The following is a 27528-nucleotide window of genomic DNA, read 5'->3' as shown; positions in this document are numbered from 1 at the left end:
CACCTCCCCATCCGGTGCTTAGCCTTCCCTTTGAATCCCGGTGCCTTAGAAAATGGTGCTGTTGGTTGGTACCTAAGAGAATGGTCCCCCTGACAGCAGTCATGTAAGTTGTTTGAAATTAGAGAAAAAGAACTGTTTATTGCAGTCATCTATCTGTTAGGCACAAGAAACAGGTTGTCACCCTAATCAGGAATAAAACTATTAACACCAGGGTAGATTTAGGAAGCATTCTCTTTATTACGGTTCCGGACGTCCTTTTCATGAACTTTTTGCTGCTTATTTCCATGTATGGTTTTGTTTTGCTCAGGCTGCTCTATTCAGCTTCCTTTTTCAGTTTTGATGAGTTTTCAGTTAATTCATCCAGGCCATAGTTTCCCTTGTAAGAGCACTTTCAACCACCAGGTGTTCTGCTAACACATTTCTACCATTGTTCCAAATGGTGACAATGGGTCTTTGTGGACATACCTGCAGTGGCAAAGGCTTTTGTGCTAGAGCTCACTTGGAATCAACACACAACACTGCAAGATTATATCTTTAATAAATATGTAACTAATAGATATTTTAGAAACATCAAAAAAATCATCAACTAAACAACATCCAGGGTAACAACAACAAAAACACTCTCAAGCAGTGTGGCATGGCCGAGATCATGCTCGGCTGCATCAGCCTCCCTCCCTCCCTCCCTCCCTGCCATGGACAGCCCCTTTTGCAGGAAGGGAACGAGGGAAAAGTGGAGGAGAGAAAAGGGAAATGTCAGTGGTCTGAGGGCCATGAGACCCGCGGTGGATTTGGGTCCTACCTTGTGAGCCATCGTGCAGGCTGCCCTGTAGCCCCGCAGCTCCCTGCATCTCCTGGGCACCACTGGTGGCCTCTGGTGCTGTGTGGCCCTGCTCCACATGTGGCCTTGCTGCTGCCTGGGCAGCCCCGGGGCAGAGCGGGACGGAGCCCTGGGAAGCATCCGTGTTCCCATGGCGATAACTGCCCCTCTGGGATGTTCCAGCATCGAGGTGGGGAGGGAAGAGGGCAGCGGCAGGGGACAGGGGGATGCAGCGAGGAAGGGTGTTTGTGTGCTGGACTCACCCCACACTGATGAGCACGGTGGCAGAGAGTAATGCGTGGGCTTGGGCTTGCCGGCTGGCCATGGGGTCTCCTCACGCAGTCCCATGATGGTGTTGGTGGCTGCCTGCCTCCGAGACTGAGCTCCACTTGGCGTGATGCTTCGGCCTCCACAAGCATTCTTCATCTTTTTGCTCCTTCGTCCCTGTTCCAGTATGGCCCTTCCCATGTGATTCCTCCAGAAAGGTTTGTGTTCCATGGTGGAGACATGTTTCCTGGTAGCCCAATGAGCCCAAAGGGCAACTGTGGCCAGCTGGGAGGTGTGCATGTCCTCAGCAGAGCCCTTGTGGGTTGGTAGTGGCCTGGGAGCCCTAATGTAAAACTGGTCTCCTTCTCTTCAGCTGCCGGGCACCTTGCAGGCACCGTGGCCTGTGGCTGAGCCCAGCCTTGGTCTGGTCCTGCCCTCCTGCCCATGGCCTGGCTTGGTGGGGCTGCAGAGGGGAGGGCAGGCACATACATGCCCCAAGCAGCAGGGCCCTGCAGCTGCTGCAGCTCTGCTGAGCACTGTGCTGAAAGGTTGGCTTTCCGAGGGAGCGCAATTCCCAGCCTTGAGGTAACGATGCGAAAGCCGAGGGCAGATGGGGAAGGAGATCTCGCCGGATCTCGCCAGAGATCTCCTCATGTGTGGAGGCCCACCTCAAGAACAGCAGTACAGGATGCCTTGTTAGCAGATAACCAACCTCAAGGGTGGCAGTCCAGGTGTCTTGTTAATTCACCTCAGGGACGACAGTACAGAACATCTTATCAACAGATAAGGAACAAAGCAAAAAAAAGAGGAAAACTGCAACCGCACACATGGCATGTGATTAAGAAGCTTATTAGATAATTTTGATGGATTCTTTATACTATTGGCTTATTTAGTAACTGCACTTCGCATGCTTTTTGCAAATAAGGAATTATATTTGGTTTAGTATGGTATATAAGTTGTATCTGATGCTTGATAAAACATCTTTGGTTCATTATACCGGAGTCCATGCACATCATACGCTGCAGGACTGTGCCCTTTTTCCTGCTTCTTGGCCATCCTTCTTTAGCATCCTTCTTTAGCATAGAAAGCTAGCGGCTTCTCCACTTCACAGCTAGTTTACATGGAGTACAACACATAGGATTGCGCCCACACTTGGAAGGCTTCCCTGTTTCTTCTTGGAGCAGCCTTCCTCTACCTGGGAGCAGTTTATTACAGATTTCTTGCCCAAAAGAAAGTCTGAAAAAGCCAGCTCTCCAGGGTGCCACCTTGAAGTCAACTGTCCCAGACAGTAGCCTCGCGCTTAGAGTACAAAACCGCACGGCTGCAGGCTATTTGGAGCCTTCCATGGGGGCCTTCTGTGCAATGATGTATGGATGTCTTTGATGTGTGAGCATCCACACCACACAGACAGGCAGCCCTCAGAGCCCACCTGCTTTGTGGTGCCTTTTTCCCAATGGACAGAGGCAGTGACGGGGGGGGAAAATACTTTGAACTGCTTTACAGCCGTTCTTGGATCTCTTAAAGACTCCAAGATTCAGTGACAGCTTCCCCACAGTCTAGCTTTCTCCATAAACCACCCAGGCCCCAGACACTCCTTGCATGCCTTCAGCGTCCTCTTTCAGTGTTCTGCCTGGATCCACAGACCACAGAGAGAACGGCATGGTTTAATTATTTAATTCCTCAGAACGCATCCTCATGCTGCAGTGTGGGCAGCTTCAGCAGGTACCTGCAGCTGCACTCTTCTGGCTCTGCTTCAAACAGATGTGGAAAATGGGGTGCTGTCTTCAGCCACAGATCTTCCACAGGGCCCCGTTCACTGAACCACAACTCCTAAGGAAAAATAAAAAAAAAAAAAGTGATAGCTGAGAAGAACAGGAGAGCCCCGGAGCTGTAACTGCTGTCTGGAAAAGGAAGCACAGCCTCTCGTGGGAGCTTGTTCCTTCCCCCAACCCTCTTGCCATACTGCAAAAGCCCATGAGGGAGGGCAAGGAGAGGGAAAGCAAGTGACGACTGCTGGGCTCCCACAGCTGCCTTAAGGGAGAGGCAAAGATTCAGCTTCACCTCTCCTCAGCGCAGCAGAGATGCCGCAGAGGAGCAGCTGCAGTGCCTGCTGCTTCCTCAGGTGCCCTTCCAGCCCTGCCTGCGTGAGACACAGCGCAGCTGCCACTGCCCTCCTGCTGAGGGGCTCCCCAAGGGCTGTCAGAGCCTGCTCTTGAGGCTCTCTTGGGTGCTGGCCCTACATCCACCTGCTGCAGTGCTCTTGGTGCCACCTTCTCCTAGGGCATGCTGCTCCTCTGCCCAGGAAGCAACTCAGAGACAAGGAACATCAACTTACGGTGCTCATCTCCAGCCATGTCTTCTCCAGAAGGTTGCCATGCACCTTAGAGGCTTGGAGGGCCTGGTTGAGGCATGCAAGGCTCTCTGCTTTGTTCCCCAGCACATGGAAAAGGTAGGCTCTCAGGTGTTGGACTCTGGGGTAGAAGACGGGGCATGCAGAGCAGCGACAGAGAACCTCTTCTGCAAGCTACCAAGAGAACAAGGGAGAGGAACGTCAGGATAAGGCATGGAGCTCCACTGCAGCACCTGTTCCCCAAGGAGAAAAGCAGCCACAAAGCAACCAGGAGTGCACAGCTGGCAAGGCAGGCAAAGTGCACAAAGCTCTGCGGAGCCACAAGCCCTCCTTTAGAGCAGGCATTACAGCAGGAGGCTTTTGCCATGGTCTTCTCTTAAGCCACTCTGCTCTGCCTGTGCCCTGGCTCCATCCCATCACGGCTGCTTCCACCCGGCCTTGTTAGGCCACGGCAGCTTTCCCTGCACCCCCTCACAGCACATGCCCTTCCTCCTGGTCCCTCACCCTTAGAGCCCCTCGGCTGCTCTCACGGGCCCTCGACAAGCTGTGCTCCAGATCATTCTTCAGCACCAGGGTGTAGCACTCCAGCATCCGCGTGCGGGCTTGGGTAGCCAAAAAGGAGCTGTCGGCTCTCTTCAGCAGCCACTTGGCCTTTTCAAAGGGCTGCTGGAAGCTGTCCCACTGCCCAAGCCTCGCAAACCTACAGAGAAACAGGCACACATTGTGTAGAGACGAGCAGGAATTGGGCTCTCTTCTGGGCTCTCTCCCGGCCATCTTGCTCCCAGTGCAAAGCCTCTCCCCACTAGTCCTTTTCATCTCCAGGGACAGCCGCCTTGTTGGACACAGGACGAGTGACATGAAAAACCCACAGCTCCCACCTCCCCCATGAGAATCACTCACTGCTGGGGGCCTCTTGCCACTCCACTCAGAGCAAGTGTGTAACGTACCAAAGAGCCAGGGACGAATACAGCCGCAGCAGGATGCTATTCTGAGACTTGAGGGTGCAGTTGTCTTTATTCTTCTCTATGAATCTCCAGCACTCCTCAAATGACTTGTACTCCCAGCCTGTGTAATACAAACATATCTCAGAGAAGCAGCACTGCCCTCCGCTGCCTTGCTTTTCCTCAGGCCCTCATAGTAGGAGAAAGCTCAAGCACAGCTGGCCCATTTTAGGATTGGGAAGCACTCAGAGGGCAAGCAAAAACTAAGAGGAGCGATGCAAGGCCTGGAGCTCTCCCCCAGCTCCTCAGGGCTATTCAATCTTCACATCAGTGTCCTTTTAAGGAGCAGCTTGCTAGCACCAACCGAGAGCTGCTGCCATTGATCAGCAAATGAGAGTGACTGCAGCGCATGGGCTCCAAGGGACCTCCTGGTCAGGCACACACGAGCACAACTGTGCCTGCTTCCCCAGGAGCCAGAGCAGAGGGAGCCTGAGAAGAATTTTCAGAAGGGAGAACCTCCCGAAACACACCAAGCAAAGATGGGAATTGCAAGCATTTTGACCTTACTCTGGGATCATCTGTATACAATGCAGAAAAAGAGAGAGGAAGCGGGAGAGGGAAGGAAAGAGAGACACCCACAGAGCCAAATGGGCAAGCACACTGCTGAAGGAGCCAAAGGATTGCTTGGAGCCTCTGGGCTCAGTGTTGTATCAGGAGAAAAGCCATTTCTGCAAGCCTCCTGCCTCTCTGCAGACCTCCTCACTGAGCACCTACCAGCATAAAGCAGGAGGTCGAGGCAGCAGGAGAAGAAGCAGGCCTGCCCAGCGATCCTGTGCTCTCCAGCCACCTGCTTCTCTAGCCTGGAGAGCACTTCTGCACACTCTGGGTACCTGCGGAGGAACACAACGAGCCTCCATGGAGCACCTCCTTGGTGTGGCATCCAAGCCAGCACCTCCAAATGCTTCCCATTCCCCTCCCATCTTCCCGCCCTTTCCCTCCTTTGCTCTTTCTGCCAACTCCATTGGCCTTTGCAGCGACCCCCTGACACCGCGCAAGGGCAGGGTGTGCAGCAGCAGGATTACCTCATCTGCAGAAAGAGCGCGGTGAAGAGCGGGTTGAGGACCTTGGAGTCCAGGTCGGGCTTCTCCAGCTCCATGCTCAGGCTCATGGCGCGATAGCCTGGCAAGACAGAAGCAGACTCGCACAGGCTCTCTCTGCAGAGAGCTCTTCTCACAGGGAGTGCGGGCACTACCTACCGACGGTGACAGAGAGGGGCAGATTTCCCAGGCTGAGGTTCAGATGGGACAGGGCCTGGGCCCTTTCCGCAGCACTGAGCACCCCTCCTTCAAAAGGCTCCACGTCAGCGCTGAGCCGCACGGCCGCCCACCCGTACTGCAGCCACTCATCCAGGCTGCCCAGCTCCTGGCAGTGCTGCGCGTGCTCCATGTAGGACCGCAGGATCTGAAATGGTCCAAAGAGGTGAGTGTGCAAAACACTAAATCTCCCCAGGGGATTCTCTGGCCTAGGGGACACAGGCCATGAACCCAATGGGTGCTTTCCCTCTTCTCTTTTACTCGCAAGCCTCTCACCCAAGAGTTGGTCTCAGACGACCAACTCTTCTTATGCTCTTCTGATTGTGGCCATGTCACGACAAGGGCCACAGGGTGCTTCTAAACACTTGGTTTATATAAATGGTCACAAGGAAATCCTACAGTACAGAAACTGGTTACAATCAGGAAACCAGTCCCATGGGAGGAGCAACCCAAACCAACAACACCCACGCCTCCTAAAGGCCTGCAAAGAAAAGCTCAAGCATGTGGCCATCCCCGTGGCATTTGGCCTCTTCTTGCCAGCAGGGCAAAGGAGCTCTGTCAGAAACACGTCTGCTATTGCTGCAGAGAGCAGGCACTCACGTGACTCGCGTGCGCAGACTCCACGTCCGCGCGGAGCTTCATGCGCGCTGCCAGGCGCGAGAGCCTCTGCCCGCTGGACGTGTTCCGCTGGCTGAAGAGCTGCCGCAGGAGGGCAAGGCAGCGGCTCTGCCGGAACAGCCAGGGGAGCCTCTCCCTCCTGCCGCACAGGAGAAGCTGCTGGGCCCAGCCACGAGCTACAGGGGGCTGAGTGAGGGGGCCAGGGGCAGCCGGGGAGCACAGGAGGCTGCTCAGGCAGGCAGGGCTTGTGGGAGGGGGGCAATAAGCAGCACCGGGGAAAGATGACTGCTCACAATGACGTGCTGGCACCACGGTGCAGGGAGCAAAAGGGCTGCTGCATGGGAGCCTGGTCACTGGCTGCTGCCTTTGCAGCCTCTACCCCGGCTAACAGCTCCCTGCTCTCACCCACACCATCCCGAACACCCAGCACAGGCCACCCCACCATCCATCAGCCTCCAGGGCCTTCTTCACCTTTCCCCATGCTAAGAGCTACGCTCTGCAGTGAAGCTGAGGCAGGTGTGGGTCAAGGGCCTCAGGCCAGCACGGAAATGGCTCGTTCTTGCCTTCCCTTTCCCGTCAGGGTCTTACCCTGCTTCTTGAGGGGTGGAGGAGTCTCTGCTCTTCCTATAAGAGCCGTGGGGCGACTTCTCCAGCAGAGACTTGAAGAAGACACCCACCGAGGTGACTGGGAATTTCCTCTTCAGCAGGCTCAGTGCCTTTCTGATGGTCTTCTCTGCCAAGTCCATGCACCCCATATTGTAGCAGACCTGCATGGGAGAAGGGCTGTAAGGACAGTCCCAAGGGGCTCCCACTGAGGACACACCAACTTTCAAGGCTGTGGCTGATTCAGGGCCAAGGGCCTTGACTGCCTTTGGCTGGAGGGCGAAGGGCTCACAGAAGACACTGTGCAGAGCAGCCGCCCGTGCCTCCAAATGCCAGGAATGTCCCCACAACCGCCCCAGGGCCCCCAGGAGGCTGTGCAAGTCCTCCCGCCAGCAGAGCCCTCAGGTCCTCCCTGTCACTTTACCTCCCCTTTCAGGCTGAGGAAGGCGGCTTCTTCAAAGCTGGCCAGCCCCTTGCCTTCCTTACTCAAGGAGCTCCTCAGGGCCTCGGCTTTCTTCAGGCTGGTGAAGGCCTTTGGACAAGCACACGGAGAGCAGGTGAGCGTCGGTGCGGATCCTGCATGAAGCCCCACCACTGCCACCTGCTTGCCTCCCGCATCTCTCTGAGGACGGGTCACCTCTGCCCCAGCAATGCCCACCCTCACACACAGCACAGCACTCCTTGCAGGTGCACCTCGTGCCAAGGTCGTGCTCCTCTTGCCACAAGAGAGGCAAGCAGGAGGAAGAGCCTGGGTCTGAGCACAGTTGTTCATGCCCAGGTGCCACAGAGGCCTGTCCTTTCTCAAGGGGGAAATGGGCTTGCCCAGGGCAAGGCAGCTGGGAGGACTCCATGTGCACGGGGCTCTGGCAAGCAGGCCGGCTCACCAGGTAGTTGTTGGAGACGTGCAAGTAGGCAGCAGCACTCTCCAGCAGGTAATAAATTGCCCTGGCATCGTTGCCCATTTCTAGGTGGTGGTGAGCCAAGGGCACGAGCACCAAGTCCACAGTGGCCTTGCATTCACAGGAGCAGGTGGCACCGGGCATCCCTTTGGTCTTGTTGGGCACCGTCTGCTCTGTCCTGGCCATAAACTGTTCCGTGGTTCTGTTTGGAGACAAGATCACAGAGAAAGAGGAGACACGCTAGCATCACCTGCCCTGCTCTGCCTGCCTCGAGGAAGAGCACGTCCTAGCGCACCTGACACTCGCATTCTAGCACTGCAATGCCCAGCTTGCAGCAGGGCTCTCTTACAGCCAGAAAACCCTAGGATGCCAGGGCTGCTGCACCACAATGGGACGGTCCTCACTGTGATCCCCCCGGCTTCCTCAAGCCATCACATCCCAGCTCCCACCCAGCAGGCTGGCCCTTTCCTCGGCTGGGGTCACAGCCAGTAGGCAAAGCTGGGAACTCCAATGCCCTGCTGGAGACCCTGAGGCCACTGACTTCCACTAATAATCAAATGCTGCTCTCCTCACCGTAAGGTCTCATCCCAGAAGCTCATTTTATTCTGCTGGGCTCCTGCAGGATCTGCAAACAAAGCATGAGTTAAATATCCCCTCAGTTCTCAAGGGGCACAAGTTGCATCTTGCATAATCTGTCAGCAAGAAAGGAGAGCCACGGCATGGACGGCACCTCTTTTCCTGGCCACTTTTCCGCAAGATCTCCCTTCTCTGCAGGTGTGTTACGTTTTGGGCAAGGGTAGCACGCCCACCAGGAAATGCACCTTGACCTGCTGGGCTGCGGGGTGCACCCCAAGGCTCTTGTCACTGCCGGGAGAGGGGCTGCTCTCTGGTGATTCCAGGGAAAGGCACGAGGGTGCCCAAGGGAACAGATGCTCTCTGCTCTGTGCACAGCATGCCTTGAGCTGTGCAGCTGTGCTCAGGGGAGGACTCAGCTAGTCTTGGGAAAGCAACTGCACTGCACTGAAAGCACCCCTGTGTTTCAGGGAACTGCTTCTGCAGACACGGCTGGAGACAGAGGAGCACCCCCAGGAATAGTGCAAGCACCGTGGGAAGGCTCAGGCTGCAGAGCACGGCAGGCAGCATACCTGTAGTGGCAGGGAGCTCATCCCCCACGGTCTCCACGTTTGTCCAGCTGGCAGAGCAGTCTTTGCCAGCATCGTTGTCCCAGCTCTCTCCCTCCTGGGTGCTGCTGACGGCCAAGCGGTGGAAGGCCACAAAGTCCCCTCCGCCGCAGCACTGGCACTTGTGCGCCTGCTCCTCCAGGAAGGCTGCGCACTTGCGGTGCATGGCCGCCCTCTGCGCCTTGGGCCACAGCTCGTAGGCGGCCTCCCGCAGCAGCGGCGCGCGGAAGGCCAGGACGTCGGCCTGCAGCTCCTCGCTCTGCTGCTCCTCTGAAAGGCAACGGGGTGCTGCAACAGCCAGAGCTGGGGCCACGGCTCAGGGCCGTCACAGCCAGCGCATGAAGGACGGGGAGCCCTCGGCAGGGATCCTTGGTAGGAAAGCAGCACTCCTGCACTCAGTGCCCCGCCGCACTCGAGCAAAGGGTCCCCTTGCCTCGCTGAGACCAGCATGGCCCATGCAACAGGCTGCTGCTCTGCTCTGCGTCCCAACAGACAGCAGTCAGCTGCACTGCAACCATCAGCACAAGGAAGCCTCAGCCAGCTCCTGCTTTGCAATCTCTGAAGGGCAGTCCCTCCCTGCTATGCTCCCCATCCCAACCCAACCCCAACGGTGAGGCTGCCCTGGCCATTACACACGGCCAGAGGGGCAGTGCGCCGTGCCCTGCGGAGCTCCAGCAGGAGCAGTGCCAGGAGCAGCAGAAGCCCATGGTGCTCCTGGGCTCCTCTTATCACCACTTACCTTTCTGTTCCTCCTGAGTTGTGGCAGACCACCTGAGGGAAACACTGCTGTCTTCTGCCACCGTTTTGGCATTCTGCCACCTCAAGATGTTGCTTTTCACCAACATGGTCAGGATCTGATTCATCTTGGCCCTGGTCCACTTGGGAAGGATGTGGAACAGCAGCTCCGTGGTGAACATCGGCCCAATGACAGCTGCACACTTCAGAACCATCCGTTCTGAGAAATTCATGCTGTCCAGCTCAGTCAGCGCAATCCCTGACAAAAACAGGACACGCATCTGTCTCCTGCCCTCTCCCAAGGCTGAGCCCAGCGAGGCTGCATTCTCTTCAATGCAGGAAGCACTGGCATTTAGCCTGGCTTCCTTGGGACCAAACCCACCGGGCAAGGGCAATGCAAGGCACACATCTTGAACACGGCGCAGCTCCCCTGCAATCACAGGGAGCAGGGACCGGGGAAAGGAGAAACCCCCGAGCGAATGCTGCAGGTACAGCAGGGCTCAGCCCCTCACCTTTCAGGGTGGGTGGAAGCACGGTGTGCTGCAGGTTCACATCAGCTTTGATGGTGCACACCCTGCAGTCCTGGCGCATGCTGGACCTTCTGGATGGGCCGACACGAGGAGCCTCCATCACAGAAGCTGAGCGGAGCAAGAGAGCAGGATAACGCGGTTATCACGAGGGAGACCCTTCGTCCCGCAGCTTGAGCTTGCAAGGATTACGGATCTTCCCTCCCTCCATCCTCCTCTCTTTCGCATTCACCCCCAGCAGGGCTTAGAGCAGCCGAGGCCTGGCAGCAGCAGGATGAATCCTGCCATGTTTGGCTGCAGGGCTGCAGACAAGGGAAACTGCAGCCACGGGACTCGCAGCACTGCTCCAGGTATGAACCACCTCAGCTCATGCTTGTTCCTGACCACAGCAGGTCAGGGAGCACCTCTTCTCGCCATTTGACATTTTCTGCCACATTGGCATTGCTGTTGACCCTCGCAAAGCCACCCCAGTCCCCAGCATGTGCTTGGCCTATTGCAGCAGCAAGACACACAGGAACCCACACCTGATGGAGACCAGGCTCTGGACTCCTGCCCCATCTGGCCGTGCCAAACTCACAGGGGAACACGACAAGAAGGGGCGGTGGAAGATGGACCACACCAACTAGGCAGTCAGACACAAAGGTGCTTACTGAAGAGGGTCTCCCACTTGGCCTCCGTTCCATCATCCTTCCGTAGGGGACGGAGCAAGAGCATGTTGTGCTCGTGGAGGTAGCGCAGCAGTTCCTCACAGTAGTAGGGCATCCCACTGCTTCTCTGCATCAGGAACCTGGAAAGGAGCAGATGCAGCTGGGAGTGACACAGGCAAAGGAAGGCAGGACCCTCCTCAGAGCAGCCTCTTCACCAGCCGCGACTCCCCCTGTCTTTGGCACATGAGCTGTCCTGAAGACACAGCGCTTGCTGAAAGCCACAGAAAAAACAGAGCTCAGCGGCCCTGCCTGCCACTTACGTCTCTAGGTCATGGGGCACACTGACCACTCCGAGGTACTGGCAGGCTTTCTGCACGACTGCTGCAGGGTTCAACTCCTCCAGATGAATATAGGTTGTTTGCTGCAACTTCATGATGTCTGTTGCAGCTTTGCAGAGCCTCTGTCCTCTGCAGGGATCAGGAGCAAAGCCCATGACCATAAAACTTGGGACGTCTCTGAGCACGTGTGACATAACAGCCCAGGAGGAAGAGTCGATGTGGTGCGCGTTGTCAACGAGAAAGAGGATGTTGTCTTCAAAAGTCTGAAACAAACAGGTTATTCGAGCTGGATTCTGAGCAATTCTCACGCATCTTCACTGGGAGGGACTTTGGCCAGCCCCTCTCCAGACAGAGAACGCTCTGCAGCCTCTTTCCTCTCCCTAGCTACTTAGCGGTTCAGTATCTCCCCAACTCTTTCTTTCTCTGAGACTTGAAGGTCTCTCGGACAAAGGGGTGCAGAAAGACTCCATTCCTCCTCCTGACTACGAGTCCTCTGTCTTGACAGGAGGAAAGTTACCCGGGGGTTGGCACGGGACGTTTAGCCTCTGATGAGCAATGACTCCAGTACATCATCCTCCTGCCACCTCCCAGCACTCTGCTGCAGAACCCTCAACCTGTTGGCTTGCTTTCCTTCTCTGGTCTGTGAGGGAGAGAATTGCTCACCTTCTGCAGCACTTTCTTAAAAGCCAGCTCCTCTTCCAGTGCCCTTTGAGCTCCACTCATCTGTGAAATCTTCTCTGAGACAGGAAACTGCCCAAAAAGCACAGGCACAGAGAAACAGCCTTTCAGGGCATTTCACCAAGACAACCCAGCACACAAGCCCAACCAAGCAAAACTCCGCTGCCCTCAGCATCTTAGCTCTCCTCCACACAATGGGGAGGAGACAGTGTGGACGCCAGCTTGAGCCTAGAGAAGAGCTCCTGCTGAGGCTCTCTGGCAGAGGGCTTCTAGCCAGTGTGTTGGAGGTGAGGGAGGAAGGCAGAGGGTGGCAAGAGGAGAAGAGCTTGTTTCCTCACAGTGGGTATTCTGGGAGGGGGCAGAGTGCTCAGGCAGTGGCGAGCTCAGCACCAGCTCATCAGCCCCATCTCAAAGCCTCTCTGCAATGGCCTTGCCAGGCCGCTGAACTGCCGGCAGCAGCCTGGTGCTTGAACTCACTCCAAACAGGGAGCTGCACGCTGGGACCACACACAAGTCTGTGCTATCCCCAGCTCTTTCCACCAGAAGCTAAGGCCACTGCCCAGGAGAGCAGCCAAATGACCACTGCCACAGGACGTCTCACAAGCAGACCTTGGCCCCGGCCAGAGAGGGCTCTCGCTCTCACCTTCACCAGGAAACGGGCATTGAGGAGGCAGTAGCTGCTCTCTTCCAGGACTCCTTGGAGTTTCTCCTGCAGCACGAGTTGCCTGGCGCTGCAGGATTTGCAGGCCTGCAGACCCATTGCCATGGCTATCATCACTCGCACAACAGAGTAGTCCTGCTTCAGGCTGAGCTCCGTCAGCTCCACAGCCACTACCCTGCCATGCAAAAGCAAAAGGCACCGAGCTTCAGAGAGGGCCCCAAAGAGCCCCAGACCTCCAAAGCACCGCTCTTAGGGAGAGGCACAATCTGGGGCTGAGAGCAAGGGTACTCTGGACATAACAGCCCCAGGCCAGCCCCTCAATGCCAGCAGCATTTGTCAGGCAGGCCACTTGGGCTTATTCCCTTCAGTCTGCAGCTGCAGAAATGCCATGGGCTCAGGCTCTACTTTGCTTTGTGCCTGGCCCAAAGCTCAACAGCAGGGGCTGCAGAAGACCCTTCTAGCTCCCTCAAGAGCTAGGAGGGGAGCACGCGGCTGCTCTGCTCCCAGGTGCATGGAGACGTTGCCTTATGAGGGCTGCTACAGCCCAAGGGCCAGGCACACTGGCAGGGGACCTTGAAGATCCTGTGAGTATCAGTAGGAGGCCAGGGGAGGCAATGCACCCACACTGCTCAACTGCACTCACCTGTGCCCAGCAGCCCGGCCTAAATTGGCAAGCTCGGCGAGTAAATGGCTCTTTCCAGAGCCCTTCATGCCCTCAAGTGCCAGGATGTGGCTTTCCTTCCTAGTCACGTAGCCTTGCACATAGCTTTGAAAGAGGGCAATCTCCTTCTCCCGGCCTGCAAAGGCAAGCAAGAGAGCAGGCAGTTGCAGCAAGCTCAAAAGCAAAGAACCATTGGCACCCTTCCCTCTTGCCATCATGGCACCTGTCCTCCCTCCCTGCCTCCCCATTTCCCTCCGTGGGACTAGCTGGTCTGAAGGGCAGGAGATGGGTGTTCAGGAGACCCAGGTGTTCTCCACCTACCGAGCAAGGGGGAATTCTTGGGCCTCTCCTTTTTGAGCTCCATGCCAAATATGCTAGCAGGAGAAAGAGAAAAAATAAAGTCAATTCAGTAGGCAGAAGCTGAAGGGTGTAGTGTCACGCATGGAGCTGTGGGTGGGCTCTTGGGTGCCCACTCTTCTTTGCAGTGACCTCGTGTGCTGCCCACACTCCATCCATTGTTCCTGCCAACTGCTTCCCTGGACTTTGCTCACAAGGAGCAACTTGGAGAAGCAGGGCCTTACAGCAGATGCTGAGAAGATGAAGATAAGCAAGAAAAAAAACTATCTGTTCAAGCCAGGATAACATTCAAATGCAGCAAGCACAACAAGCAGAAAGCCCCTGCTACCTGGAGAGGGGCTGCAAGGCCCCCTGTGCCTACAGACACCCAGCAGCCTTCTCTTTCCCTACGGAAAGAGACTCCTAGTCTCCTAAGAGCAGGAGTCCCATGGCTAGGCAGGCCAAAAGCAGAGCCATGCCCCGGCTTTCCATGTTCTCAACCCCAGGGACGGAGGCCCAGGCAGGGCCCAGCTTGCTCTCTTTCTGCCCAGCTGTTCTGTGCTGACCAAGAGTTGACCCGCGGCTCCACGTGCTCCCAAGCAGCCTGCTCAACAAGGACACTCACAACTCTTCCGAGATGCCCACGTATTGACGGATGGTGCCAGGATCAACAACCCCCTTCATCTTCACCTCGGGCAGCTCCTTGAAGCAGCTATGGGGCAGCTGAGAGGCAGCGTAGGTCGCTGTGTCGCACGACACTACCCCAGGATAGCACTCCATCAGCCGGGCTGCCAAGTTCACCTTCTGGCCGATGACTGCCACAGAGAGAAAGCGCACATCGACATGCTTAGGAGCCCAACCCACTGCAGCCTCCAGGGCCAACGGCTGCCTGGCCTGCAGCACAGGTAAGCCCCCGACCCCTGGGAGCACAGCCCAAAGGGCAGCAAGGCCCCATTCCCCCCACCACAGTGCCCCGGCTCTGCTCTGCCATCCCCGCTAGACCACAGGCCCAACCCTAGGCCCGGCCCAGCAGACACGGGCCACAGGCTGCTCCCTGCCGCTCCGCCGCTTCCTTTGGCGCGCGGCTCTGCCTGCACAGAGCCCCCAGGCGCGCGCTCCTCGGGTGACCCAGTCCTACCTGTGTACTCGTGCCTCACGCGGTGGCCGACGACTCCACAGAACACCGTCCCGGTCGTGACCCCAACAGACACCGCCCTGGCACACACAGAGAGGGACAGGGATTCAGCAGGGTCCGGGCACAGCCCTGCCTGCCCGCCTCCCTTCACACCTGCCCACCTCCCTTCACGCCTGCCCACCTCCCTTCACGCCTGCCCACTCACTCGATCTTCGTGAACCTTGAGACGCACGCCTTGGAGATTCGGAGAGCACTTTCCAAGGCGTGGATGCTCTCGCTGGGCACCTTGTCTCCAGGGAGTCCAAACACACACAGCAGCGTGCAGCCCTGCCAAGGATGGAGGCAGCACACCTTGAGACAAGGGCGACAGCAATCGGCTCTTTCTAAGCGATTCCAGGCTCCGTGGAGCCCAGTGGAGCTTCAGGGCAGCGTCAAGCGCGAGGCTGCTGATCCCAGCACCAAGGCAGAGCTGCTTTGCTTTTGCCCACTGCTCAAGACACAGAGCCACTTCCCTTTGCTTTGCTGCCCACACTTTTGTGGGGTGCACAGCTGCCCCACACTCACTTTGTCAAACAGGCAGATTTTGTTGATCTGGCCCTTGTAAGGACAGATGATACGCGATATAATGACGCTGCTGTCCTGGATCCCCTTGCACATGTGCTCTAAACTGACGTCCCTTGCAAAGTGCAGCTTGACAAAGAGGCAGCTGACCGGACGCAGCTCCGATAAGCAGTCCAGCGTCTGTCCGTCATTGATCTGGAGGACAAGAGCAGGAGAGTTTCAGCAGCCACCTCTGCCTGAGCCCCTGCTGCCTGCAGCAGTGGCTAGAGGAGAGCACACAGCTGGGCAGGAGCAGGTGCTATCAGAGCAAGGAATAAATCCTCCCCTCTGGGCAAAGCCAGCATCAGCACAAGCAACATAATCCTGCAATGAATCACTAAGCAGAGAAATGACTGCCAGGAACACACCACCTTGCTACAGGTATGGACACAACAGGTCACCCTCAGTGATGCTCTTAGGACTCCAGGGGAAGCTCCCTGTTACCCTACAGGCATGTCCAGAGCCGTAGAACTGGAAAACGCAGAGGGAAATCCACCTCCCACCACCTACCTCTCTCAGCAGGAGCACTGGGCGGGCAGGCTTCTGGCACGGGCCACTCAGTGCCCAGTAGCACCAGGGTCTCCCTAAGCCAGCCTTTTCTTTGCCTGCTTTCTCGAGAACTCCCTCTGTGCAGTGCACAAGCCCTCCTCCCCTCCCAAAATGCATCTCCCTGCAGCTCAGGCTTACCTTCCGCACAACAGTTGCTGGGATGTACTTGTGCAGCTGCTTCCCCAGAATGTTACAAGGGGGCAGGGTTACAGCAGGCCTCAGGATGCCTAAGGGAGGAAGAGCCACATGGTCGCTGGTGCCATGGTGCCATGGGCCTGCCGTGCTGGGAAGCAGGGGCTGGCAGGGGAACGCAGGGAAAACAGTTCTTCTCCACTGGCATCTCTGTTCCTCTTGCAGGTGCTCAGCCAGAGCAGCCCCCTTCTAGGAGGAGGGAGCAGCCAGCCCCTGGATGAAGCTCACAGGCATGAGCATTAAGCGCAAGCGAGAGAGGGCACAGGGCATTCCTCGCTGGCCCCTGGAGAAGCCCATCCCTATCTTTCTGGGTGGCCCCAGAAGAGCACGGAGTTGACCCTTACCTGTTTGTTGAGGCACAGAGGAGTTCAGCCGGCCTCGCTTCACTTGAGGCAAGATGTTTTCATATTCACTCTCAGACATCTGGTCCATGCCTGTAACCTAAAGGCACAGAGAACAAGAAGGGGTCAAGCACATCTCCATGACCCACAGTGGACGAAGGCCAAAGCCTTCCAGGTGCCCCGACCCCCTCCTCAGACCCAGTAAGCAGAGTCCCGTGTTATCCCCGAGACAGAAGGGCAATAGCTACAGCTCCCCATCTACATCAACACCTGCAACTCCATCCACCTTCACCTCCTCAGCCTTCTCACACCTTCCAAACTCAGGCCCACGTCTAGGGCCTCCAAATGGCTCTAGAGGCCATCCCACCCACCTTCACTGTACAACCATCAAGTCTCCTTGTCCTGATCCTGCTCTGGTCACAGAGCTCCCAGCAGTGGGCTGACAGGATAACGTCGCTCGCATTGGCAGCATGTTGGGCCTGCCAAACGTCATCCACAGCCTGGCCAAGGATCAGGAAGCACCTCTCCTTTTCATCTCCCACAGTCACATAGGACATGTGCCCTGCGGAGATCCCTGTTGGGGAGAGACAGGCAGAGCTGAGGCACACAGCCTTTGCACCTCCCCAGCCCCCCACAGTTGGACTCTTCCCAGGCTCCATTGGAAACTCCACCATGGGCTCAGCACACTGGCACTTGTGCTCACTCTCTGCATGGTTTGCATGCAGGCAGCTCCTAAACAGCTGCCTGAGAACACACAGGGGCCTCCCACAGCAAAGACTTGCAGCCGCCCGAGCAGGGAGGGATCAGCACCTCTCCCCGACGCTGCAAAGTGCCCTGCGGCTCTGCACAGCCCCACGCACGCCTCTGCGCCGACTGCAGCCAGCCCAGCACTCCCCATACCTATCTTGAGGCGCAGCTTCAGGCCCACATCTGTCTTTCGCACCCTGTACATCTGCTGGATCCGCTGGCTACAGTGCAGCACCAAGCTGATGGTGTTGCTCAGCTGGGCTTCATTTACTCGCCACAGCACTAGCACAGCATCCCCTAGGGAAAGCAAGGGCACAGGGAAGGCTCCCATCAGACACAGTCCTCCCGCAGCTGCCGCGACAGCAGAAGCCAGCAGGCACGCGGAGGAAACAGTGTTTGGGTGAAGACCTGCTCCCAAACTGCAGCACCCTGGGCATGGGGACACCCTCCCCGCGTCCTGGCCAGCTGCAACAGCAGCCACATGGGCAGAGGAAGAGGGTGCCCCGGGCGGCTGGATGAACATGGGCCTCCCTCCTAGCCGGTGCCATGCAGCACAGACACAAGGGCTCTCCCCACCCCTCCTCTCCCATGGGCTGCCCCGACGCCCAGGCTCCCAGGGTGCCCTGACAACCGCTGCCGTCATTGCCGTCCCACTGCAGCTCCAGCCTGGGTCCCCATGTAGAGCTCCCCCGAGCACCACGGGGCCAAGAGAGCCACCCCTGTGGGCCCTGCCACCCCGCGCCTCTGGCCTCCTTTCCCCCAGTGCTCCTCTGCAGCTGCAGCACACCGCGCTGAGTCTCTTTTACCAGCAAACTTCAGGATGTCCCCTCCAAAAGCCAACATCTCTGCACACAAAAGAAAGCAGGAGAAGCATTGCCCAGCTGTCCTCACTGGCCCTCAGGGCCACAGAAAGGCCCAGCCCGCTCAAGGAGGCAGCAGCAGCTGCCCAGCACCACTGTCTCCTTGTGGCCCAATCCCACACACGCCTGCAGAGCAGCACTTACCTTCCAAGATGTCACCCATATAGAGGTTGAGGGTCTGCGTCACCTCCTCCGCACCCCGGTCGAGGCTGGTGCTCTGACTGAACTTCTCTGTCAGAGCAGTGAAGCCTGAAACAAGGACACAGCGGCACAGAGAAATCAGCAAGTGTCTCCATGGACCAAGGACACGGCACTTCCCACATCACTTGCACCCACTCAAGAGAGAGACACAAGTCAGGAGAACAGGCAGGGGCCCCTGGCAGCGGGCACAGCCGCCTCATTCCACCCGCACTCATGAGCACATGGCTTGCCCCTTCTCACCCCTAGACATTATAAGCAAGCGCCAGCCCTTGGCTGGGGCTCTCTAGCATGTCCCACAGCCACCTCACCTCATGCCTATGGCCATGCAATATCCAAGTGGTACTTCTCCCAAAGGGAAGACCTCAGCAGCAAAGAGATCACCTTTGAGCCATTCACTACGATGCTCCAAAAGGCCCACTAAATCCCAGTGGCACGGGCCGCTGACTTCTCCTCAATGCCTACCCATCGTAACACTTGCACCCACCTGAGACATCCGCAAAGAGCAGGACTCCATGGAAGCTCTGAGCAAGGTGGATCTCATGCTTCAAGTCCTCAGCCAACACCAAGTCAGGGACGAAAGCAACTACTTCCCCCAGCAGCGAGCAGCGCTTTGAGCGTTGCTTCCAAGCACAAGCCATCGTCAGCGCCCTGTGGTACCTGCGGTACCTCAGAAGAAGACGACCGTGCCAAGCAGGAAGGACAACCAGACAGCGCTGTGCAGACTCGCGCACTGAGCCCGGGCCCTTGTGAGGCACGGCCAGCCCTCTGCCACCAACGCAGGGTCACAAGCGGCTCACAGTGACATCGGCCACGTGTCAGCAGTTACCCATAAGCTGACACCACGCTACAGGTCTGGCTAACAGAGATCACCTGTGCAAGGCATTGCTTCGCCAGCCCGTGTTGCAGAGCTGCCCAACTCCCTCCTTACTCCAGCGCAATGCTGGCGTCTCCCGTACGGAGCTGGAGGGAGGCTCACGTGCTCACTGATGTCTGCCTGTGCCTGAAGCAGCTGCTTCCTGCATTCCCAAGCACAAACACTGGCCTAGTCAGCATCCTAAGAGCGGGCACTCCAGGCGTCCCCTTGAGAAGGGAGCACAGGGCATCGCACACGCTCAGCTCCGCACTGGCCACAGGGCCAAGAGCACAAGGAGCAAGGCTCCTTCCCAGAATCCCAGAATCATGGAATGGTTGAGGTCAGAAAGGACCACTACAGATCACCTAGTCCAACACCCCTTGCTCTAGCAGGGACACCACAGAGCACGTGGCGCAGGGTTGCATCCACACAGTTTTTGAATATATCCAGAGAAGGAGAATCCACAACCTGCCTGGGCAGCGTGTTCCAGGGCTTTGTCACCCTCACGGTAGTAGAAGTTCTTCCTCACATAGAGATGAAACTTCCTGTGTTTCAGTTTGTACCCATTACCCCTTGTTCTGGCACTGGTCGTCACCAAAAACAGTTTGGCCCCATCCTCTCTACATCTTCCCTTCAGGTGCCTGTACATGTTGAGAAGGTCTCAGTCTTCTCCTAAACAGGCTAAACAGGCCAAGCTCGCTTAGTCTTTCCTTGTAAGATAGACGCTCGAGTCCCTTGATCCTTTTGGTTGCTCTAATGCAGGCCTCAATCCCATTGGCATTCTTGGCCACAAGGGCACACTACTAGCTCATGGTGAATTTGTTGCCCACCAAAACTCCCAATCCCTCTCCCCAGAGCTGCTTTCCAGCAGGTCAGCCCCTAACCTGCACTGCTGCCTGGGGTTAATCCTCCCTAGGTGCAGGAGCTGCACTTGTCCTTGTTGAACCTCATGAGCTTCCTCTTTGAACAACTCTCCAACATGTCGAGGTCCCTCTGAAGGGCAGCACAGCTTCCTGGAGTGTTAACCACTCCATCCAGTTTGGTATCATCTGCAAACTTGCTGAGGGGCCACTCTGTCCACACCTCCAAGTCATTGATGAATAAATTGCACAGCACTGATGAATATATTGAACAGCACTGGGCCCAGTACTGACCCCTCAGGGACGCCACTGGCCACAGGCCTCCAACTAGACTAGGCACCGTTTATCACAACCCTCTGAGTGCTGCCGTCCAGCCAGTTCTCTGTCCACCTCACTGTGCACTCGTCTAACCCGCACTTCCTGAGCTTGCCCACATGGATGTTGTGCGAGACAATGTCGAAAGCCTTGCTGAAGTCAAAGCAGACAACATCCACCGCTCTCCTCTCATCCAACCAGCCAGTCATGACTCCCTTTTGGGGAATCCACACTGACTACTCCTGAGCCCCCTCTTTTCCTTCATGTGCCTAGAGATGGTCTCTAGGACGAGCTGTTTGTCATCTTCTCTTGCATTCTACATTTCCATATTGCTAACAGCAATAGGAAGGTCAAGAAGTCCTAAATGGTACAGCCACCATGTTGAGACAAACACACTCCAAAACAGTCCCTTACACCTTATTCACATGCACACGCACCACTGGCTCATATGGCCTTGCTCCTAACACCCAGGCTCTTCTCCTCAGGCCAGTCCCCACTTCCTCACATTCCAGTCTGTCCTGATAGACAAGGTTATACTGTTCCCAACACTGTGGGACGGCCAAGAGATTTCCTTGATAGTGGGAAGCAGTTTGGAAAATGTCTGGAGAAAAAAACAATAATAAAACAGCTTGGAAAGTTCAGACTGAACATTATGATGAAGAAATGTCACTTGAAGGCTAGTGCTGTGGTGCAACTGGCCGCCCTGGAGGAGTCAACGCCTGACTTTGAATTCTTGAATGTTTTGTTCATTGTCCCCTCACCAAGAGAGGTTCATGGACTCAGCATAAAATATGCCATAGGGCTCACTGAAAAGCAAAAAGCTCTGGCCAACTGTGTTTCCTCCTGTAATGTTCTCCAAGTCTTGTACAGCTAATTGGAAAGGTTTAGGGAGGGTAGATGAAAGGTGATGTTAGAATTTGTCAGCTTAAGCAGGACATATGGGACTGGGAGAGCCACCAGCTCCTGGGAGTCCTGGGCCCTGATGTGGGCAAATGCTCTTCATGGGGATCCTGGAGTCGCCTGCGCTTCTGTGCAAAAGTAGGGAGAAACCTCTGATGCAGGACCCTAGAGAAGAGAGATTTCCTTGGCTGCTCAGAGGAACCCATGCAGAACTTGGGGATGTCAAAGGAAGCCCAAGCCACCAACACCAAAAGCTCTGCTCTTCCTGGAGACCTTCTGAAGCCCTCAGGCTGGGAGCAGGAGGGAGCATGGGGAAACAGCCATGTGCCAGAATTCCCTCCATGAGGCCTTCAGCTCCACAACTTGTCACAGCTTCAAGGAAACTCGCCCAAACCAGTATTTCCCATGATCCTGGTGCATAGAGGAAGCTGAGCACACACACAGGAGAAAGGGGAGAGAAAGGGGAGAGGCCCCAGGTGTAAAGTGCAGCCCCCTGTGCCATAGACAGGGTGCTAGAGGCCAAATAAGCAACCCAAAGAAATGAGTAAAGGTCCTGCTGTCCTTTGCAGTGGCTTGCAAAGCTGCAGCTCTGACAGCATTCAAGGGGGATGGGGTTTCTCTTCTGCAAGATTGGCCCCAGGACTGTGCAAGGACATGGAGGAGAGGGATGTTGCTTGTGGGGATGCTCACAAGCTTCAGCAGTTGGGGAGCTGGGAGACAGTCATCTCCCCAACTTGTGACCAAGCTGAAATGCAGGCCCAAGATGAGAAATGGCTTTCCTAGGCATCAGACAAAGGAAAGCTGGGAAATATTCATGAGATACAAAAATCCTGGCATGAGTCATCGTTTTGGAGCATGGCAGGAACCAGCCTCCCAGCTAAAGCCCTCCGGAAGGAAGGAAGGAAGGTGTTAAGGGCACGTCTGCTCTTTCCTGACAGAGCATCTCTAGCTCAGGTAGCACAAACCAAGAAACCTTGCTGAGCACGGTTAAAAGCACAGGGCCTGTGGAGCCTGTCTCAGGAGAGCAGATTCCTTGTGTCCAGTTCTGGGATCCACAGTACAAGAGGGATGTGGAGCTGCTGGAGAGAGCCCAGCGCAGGGCTACAAGGATGATCAGGGGCCTGGAAAATCTGCCTAGCAGGAGAGACTGAGAGAGCTGGGCCTGTTCAGCCTGGAGAGGAGAAGGCTGAGAGGGGATCTAATCAGTGTCTGTAAGTACCTCAAGGGAGCCAGTGAGGAAGATGGTGCTGGCCTCTTTTCCCTGGTGGACACTGACAGAACTAGAGGTAATGGCCACAAACTGAAACACCGAAAATTCCACAGGAACTTAAGGAAAAAATTGTTGATAGTGAGGGTGACAGAGCCCTGGAACAGGCTGCCCAGAGAGGTTGTGGAGTCTCCTTCTCTGGAGATCTTTAAAACCCGCCTGGATGAAGTCCTGTGCCATGTGCTCTAGGTTACCCTGCGAGTGCAGGGGGGTTGGACTAGATGATCCCTGGAGGTCCGTTCCAACCTTCAGCATTCTACGATTCTATGATTCTATACCATTCTTAACTCATGCATGGAAGAGTCAGCTCTTCAGTTTCTTGGATTATTTTGCCACAGTTGAAAATCCACTCCTACCCCCCCCCTTTTTTTTTTTTTTTTGACCTGTCTCTTCAGAAACTTTGACATTCAAGCTGGTGTCCAGAATATCAGGCCCGCAGCAGCCTCTGAGGCCAGCCCAGAGGGGTGGCAAGGGCTGCCGTTGGTGGTCGGAGCTGTGCAAATGGCTGCAGCCTGGTGCCAGCTCCACACTCAGCGGCCCATCCTGGCTGCAGGTGCCAAGGCTGGTGCAGCGCGCGTGGAGAAATGTCCACACTGCCACGGACACGTCTGCGTGGCTGGGCACGGACCTTTCTGCTGCCGAGCAGCATGTGCCCCGGCAAGAAGGTCTCCAGCCTGCTGCAGCCACCCCACAGGTGTGTTGCTGGCTGCTTCAGCCCCAGGGACTGAAAGGCCCCTCTCTGTGCTTGCAGCAAAGCCGGGCTGCTTCTGGAGAACGAGCTGGAGAGCCTGCTGGAAGCCTGCTTCTCCAGCGTCTTCTCCCTGCCTCCAAGGGAGCATCTGGATGCTGTTCTGTACTCCCAGGTGGGTGCTGGCTGCTTAAGTGAGGCTCAGGGCAGGCTCCCAGCTTGCCTCTTCTTCGCCCATGCCCTCTCCCCCTGGCCCTGGACAGGGCCATGGGCAGTGTCACCAGGCTGCGCCCTGTGCAGCAGCAGCAGCAGCAGCAGCTCCCCTGGCCTGAGGGCTCTCCTGCCCTCAGCCCTACTCTACATGTCCCCTTGGCACAGGAGGAATTCCAAGCCCTCTCTGACAGCTGTGGGGCAATGGGGAAGAAGCGCCTCAACCCTCTGTCCCCCTTGCAGATGCTGGACAGCATGGACAGCATGCTGAAGGCCTTGATGCTTGGCAGCCCTTCCTCCAGCGTCGTGGACATGAAGACCATCCTGCAGGTCTGCTATCTGCCAGGAGCAGAGTTGCCAGCTCCAGGCCTCTGTGGTGGGACAGGGCGGAGTTGTCCAGTAGTGGCTGGAGAGAGCCCAGTGTGGAGAGGGGACAAGCTCCCTCATGGCAATGGGGATCCCCACATTTCTCCTGTGTGAGTCCAGTGTCCCTTGGCTACAGCCAACATCCCCTCCTCCTCAACCCACTCCTGCACTCATTACAACCCCCATGGGCTCCTGCTGTCACATCAGGCCTGTCTGGGAGATTTGCCCCACAGTCACAAAGGACTCTGGATGCAAGATCTCTCTCTCTGGGCTCTGCCGGTGTTCCAAGGCACAAACCTGGCCAGGCATTTTGTGGGACACAGGACAGAGCAGCAGCTTTTCTCCTTGCAGCTCCTACTGCCCTACGCTGAGTGCCGGCAAGCAGCTGTGCATGAGAGGGCTGTGGGACGCCTTGCAAAACTGGGGGATCTCCTGACCAGCTCTTCTTTGGTGTCGGTAAGGAGCCTATGGTGCAGGCAAGCTGCAGGCACTGCCTGTCCCTTGTCAGCATGCAGCCGTGTCCTGTAGCTGCAGGCTGCCTCCAAGGGAAGCCACCAAGGCTCTGGCTCAGCCGGATCCAAGCCTGCTAGGAGCGTGGGCCCAGGGCTTTGATCCTGAGCGCTGCCCCTCCGGCCTCGTGTCAGCACTGCCTCCCTCCCCCAGGTGCGCGAATGCTTCCAAGTAGGCGGTGCCAGCTGTGGCAGCTTCTTGGAGAAGAGCGTGCCAGTCCTGGGGCAGCTGGTGGGACATCTCACCCTGTGTGGTGCCTGCAAGGATGAGGGGCGCAGTGACGAGGCCGCAGAGGCCCTGTGGCACCTCTATGAGTTCCTGCTGCAGGGAGAGAGTAAGAATTTCTGTGTGGTTGCAAGTAATTCCCCTTGCCCACCCCTTGCAATAGGTCTAGCGCCTCCCTGGGCGTCCTGCTGCGCTCTCTGTCCTGCTGGGGCCTTTTCCCCTGCCAGGGGAGGTGTGTCACTGATGCCTTCCGTGGGCCATGTCCAGCTGTGCAGCCTTCATGCCGAGTGCCCTGTGTTTCCCCTCCCGTGCAGGCAGGGAGCCGTCGCAGGAGAGTGCCTGGCAGCAGCAGCTCCGAGAGGACTGGGAAACCGCAGGCACCTTGAGGCTTTCCCGGTCCAGGGACACCAGGGAAATGAGCAGGGTAAGGAGGGCCTCCCTGGCTGGGACCTCCAGCTGTGGGGTCAGCCTGCAACGTGGACGCGGAGAGGTGCGGCTGCCAGGTGGGGCTGAGGAGAGGGCTTGCACTTAGGCCAGTACTAGCCCTGGGCTTCCTTCCTGCATCGTGCAAGCTCTGCTTCCCTGCAGGAGCAGCGGGTGGGGACCTTAACCCCAGGCACCAGCCCCATCCCAGCGCCGTCACCCCAGCCAGCAGAGCCCCGGCTCCTGGCTCGGAGGGACTCGCTGTGCCAGCGCTGCCCCGTGTCGCTCTCAGGGCCACGTGCTGCTCAGCCAGGCCATGGAGTCGGGAGCCTGGCTGTGACGTCTCTCAGGGCTGCCTTCTTGTCTTCCCTAGATGTTTGGGAAGCACCTGTGGCCGGACGAGAAGGCAGAGGCCATCCTTGTAGCCATCCGGGGCATGAGAGCCTGCAGCAGCTATGACACGCAGGCGGCTGCTCACATGCTGGATGAGCTCGTCATGGACGACGCGTGCCTTTTGGAGCATGTGAGTAGCCTGCGGGTGGCACGGCCGGGGTTCAGGCCCTTTGGGGGCTTGTTTTTCCCCTGAGTGCTCATGTACCAGGCACCCAACTGCCTCTGTGACCAGCCCAGAGTGGTGGCAAGGGCAGACCTTCTCCGCGGGAGCTGGGCAAAGGGCTGCAGTGCGGCACAGCCTCACACTCTGCCATGTGGGCTGCAGGTGCCCAGGCTGGTGCAGACAATGTGGGAAACCATCCTGGCCGTGCGGGATGCGTCTGCACGGCGCAACCTGGACAGGACTCTTCTCCTGCTGAGCAGCACATGCCCAGACAAGGTGGTCGCCAGCCTGCTGAGCTGCTGCCCCTCATGTGACAGGTCTGTGCTGGCCAGGGGCAGTGGGCAGGGACAGGGCTGCGGCCTCGCAGGCCTCGGGGCTGCAGCCGCGGCAGCCGCTGACAAAGCGCTCTGGGCCTGCAGTGCCGCCAGCGCCATGTGGAAGGTGCTGGTGTCCAGACCTGGCGCCGCGGAGCCGGTGCTGCGGGAGCTGCTCATTGCGCTGCAGGACTGGCGGCTGCCCAAGGCAGCGGCCTCGCCTGTCTCTTCCCTGGCCGTGAGTTTGTGGAGGAAGCCTCGCTCTCCCCTCGGGCTGCCCTTGCCCCTGCGTCGAGAGGCAGGGCTCCCGCTGCCCTTCTCCATGCAGCCCCAAGTGGGGGCTCCCCGGGACGCACAGGCCCAGCGCGGGACGGGGGCTGCGGCTGGCAGGGCCTGGCCAGTGCCAGCTTGCTGGGCTGCTGGGCCTGCTTTGGGCCCTCTGCACACCCGGACACACGGAGCTGGCCGGAGCAGGTGCGTGTCCCCCTGCACCCCTGCATCGCCCTGCCGCGTGCGGCACGCGCTCAGCCTGCACTGGGGACAGGACTAGGGGCCAGGGCCACGTGAGGGCTCCAGGCAGCAGAAACGTCACCAGGGCCCAGTCAGGGCAGCCAGGGTGGCCTTCACGCTACGTGTGGCCCTCCAGGGGGATGTTCCCACTGCCCAGGAAGGCTCATGGTGGCTCTGTGGCACCCGAGCCCCAGGAGCTGCCGTGGCTCTGCTCTGGCCAGGCAGCCCCTCCAAGGCGCAGGGCGCTGCGAGGAGCCTCATCCCGAGCTCCAGCAGCACAGGAGGGACATCTCACAGCAAGGGCTGTCTCTGGGCTTTCTCTGCAGGCAACGCGTGCGCTCCACGAGATCCTCCAGCAGCCCCCCTGCCTGCACGAGCTAGGGAAGTTCTGCCCCCAGCTCCTACTGGCGCTGCTCTTCCAGAGCTCTTTCCTGGCAGCGCTGGAGCAGGAGCAGTCGGACGCGCTGTGGGGGAGATGCCGAAGGGAGGAGGCCACGTGCAGCAGCCCCGTGAGGTGCTCCATCACGTCCCCGCCGTCCCCGCCAGGCAGGGCTGCAGGCAGGGCCAGGGCTGTGAGTGTGAGGGGGTGTTTTCTCTGCACACAGGCTTGCAGTGCAGACCATGAAAGCACTGCTGTGCTGGGCCGGCTACGAGAACGTGGTGCTGGCCATGGCAAGGAAGGGCAGCTGGGACATGCTCCTGCGTGCCGAGACCCATCACCAGGGAGTGGGTTTGCTGGCCAGGTGAGAGCCCCTGTCTCCCTGCTCTGCTGCAGCATTTCACCCCTGCGCATAGGGTGGCTCTCAGAGCCCACGGGGGTGCCCAGTTCTCCACGCAAAGGTGGCTTTGTTCTGTCTGTGGTGGCCCAAGGGATGTGATGGGAGGAAGTGAGGGTGCAGTCTCAGGAGAGCTCTGCCTGGGCTGCTCAGGCCTCACAGAGCCTTCTTCCCTGCGCCAGAGAGATGAGGAAGAGCCCAAGAGCGCTGCGCCTTCTGCTGCTCCAACAGCTGGCAGCGCTGCTCTTGGGCCAGGAGCCCTGCACGGAGATCCCTGCCATGGCTTTCCTGTTGGAGGTGAGCCTCGTGTGGGCACTGCCCTTCTGGGGTGCTTCTAGCTCCAGCTGTAGCCCCAGCTGCGGGATGGAGGGCCCCAAGCGCCAGTGGGGCAGTGGGTGTTCTGCCATGAGTCCCCTCGGCCTTCGCCCCTCTGCAGCGGGCTCCTTCTTGTCCCCACATGTACTTGGTGCCTCCGTTGTGTTGTGTCCCTGTCGAAGGGCCCCTCCAGAGCATGAGGACAGGAGGCTGGTGCAGGGAGGGGAGGAGCAGGCCAAGGCT

General features: G+C 57.7%; 1 protein-coding gene and 2 pseudogenes across 1 annotated transcript; 1 reads left to right on the top strand and 2 right to left on the bottom strand.

Annotated features, from left to right (window-relative positions):
• The window catches only part of LOC148596071 (polycystin family receptor for egg jelly-like), a 365012-nt pseudogene that overhangs the window by 29103 nt on the left and 308381 nt on the right, over window positions 1-27528 (top strand).
• Window positions 2765-13295, bottom strand: LOC148596085 (adenylate cyclase type 10-like). Its single transcript, XM_088530665.1, has 20 exons — window positions 13219-13295; window positions 12558-12750; window positions 11900-11986; window positions 11219-11499; window positions 10902-11038; window positions 10237-10362; window positions 9729-9983; window positions 8954-9292; window positions 8382-8433; window positions 7794-8010; window positions 7334-7441; window positions 6895-7073; window positions 6289-6445; window positions 5632-5836; window positions 5458-5554; window positions 5150-5265; window positions 4382-4499; window positions 3939-4134; window positions 3420-3608; window positions 2765-2914 (listed from the first exon to the last, which is right to left on the bottom strand). Exons 1-20 carry the CDS (start codon window positions 13284-13286, stop codon window positions 2765-2767), a joined length of 3270 nt encoding a protein of 1089 aa, XP_088386791.1. The 5' UTR covers window positions 13287-13295.
• LOC148596084 (adenylate cyclase type 10-like) lies at window positions 14194-19617 on the bottom strand (annotated as a pseudogene).

Source organism: Tinamus guttatus, unplaced genomic scaffold (assembly GCF_059628265.1).
Source record: "Tinamus guttatus ecotype Peru unplaced genomic scaffold, ASM5962826v1 Tinamus_guttatus_pri_ptg000031l, whole genome shotgun sequence".
NCBI lineage: Eukaryota > Metazoa > Chordata > Aves > Tinamiformes > Tinamidae > Tinamus > Tinamus guttatus.
The sequence above is the reverse complement of the archived record's forward strand: the minus strand, read 5'-3'. Positions and strand labels throughout refer to the sequence as shown.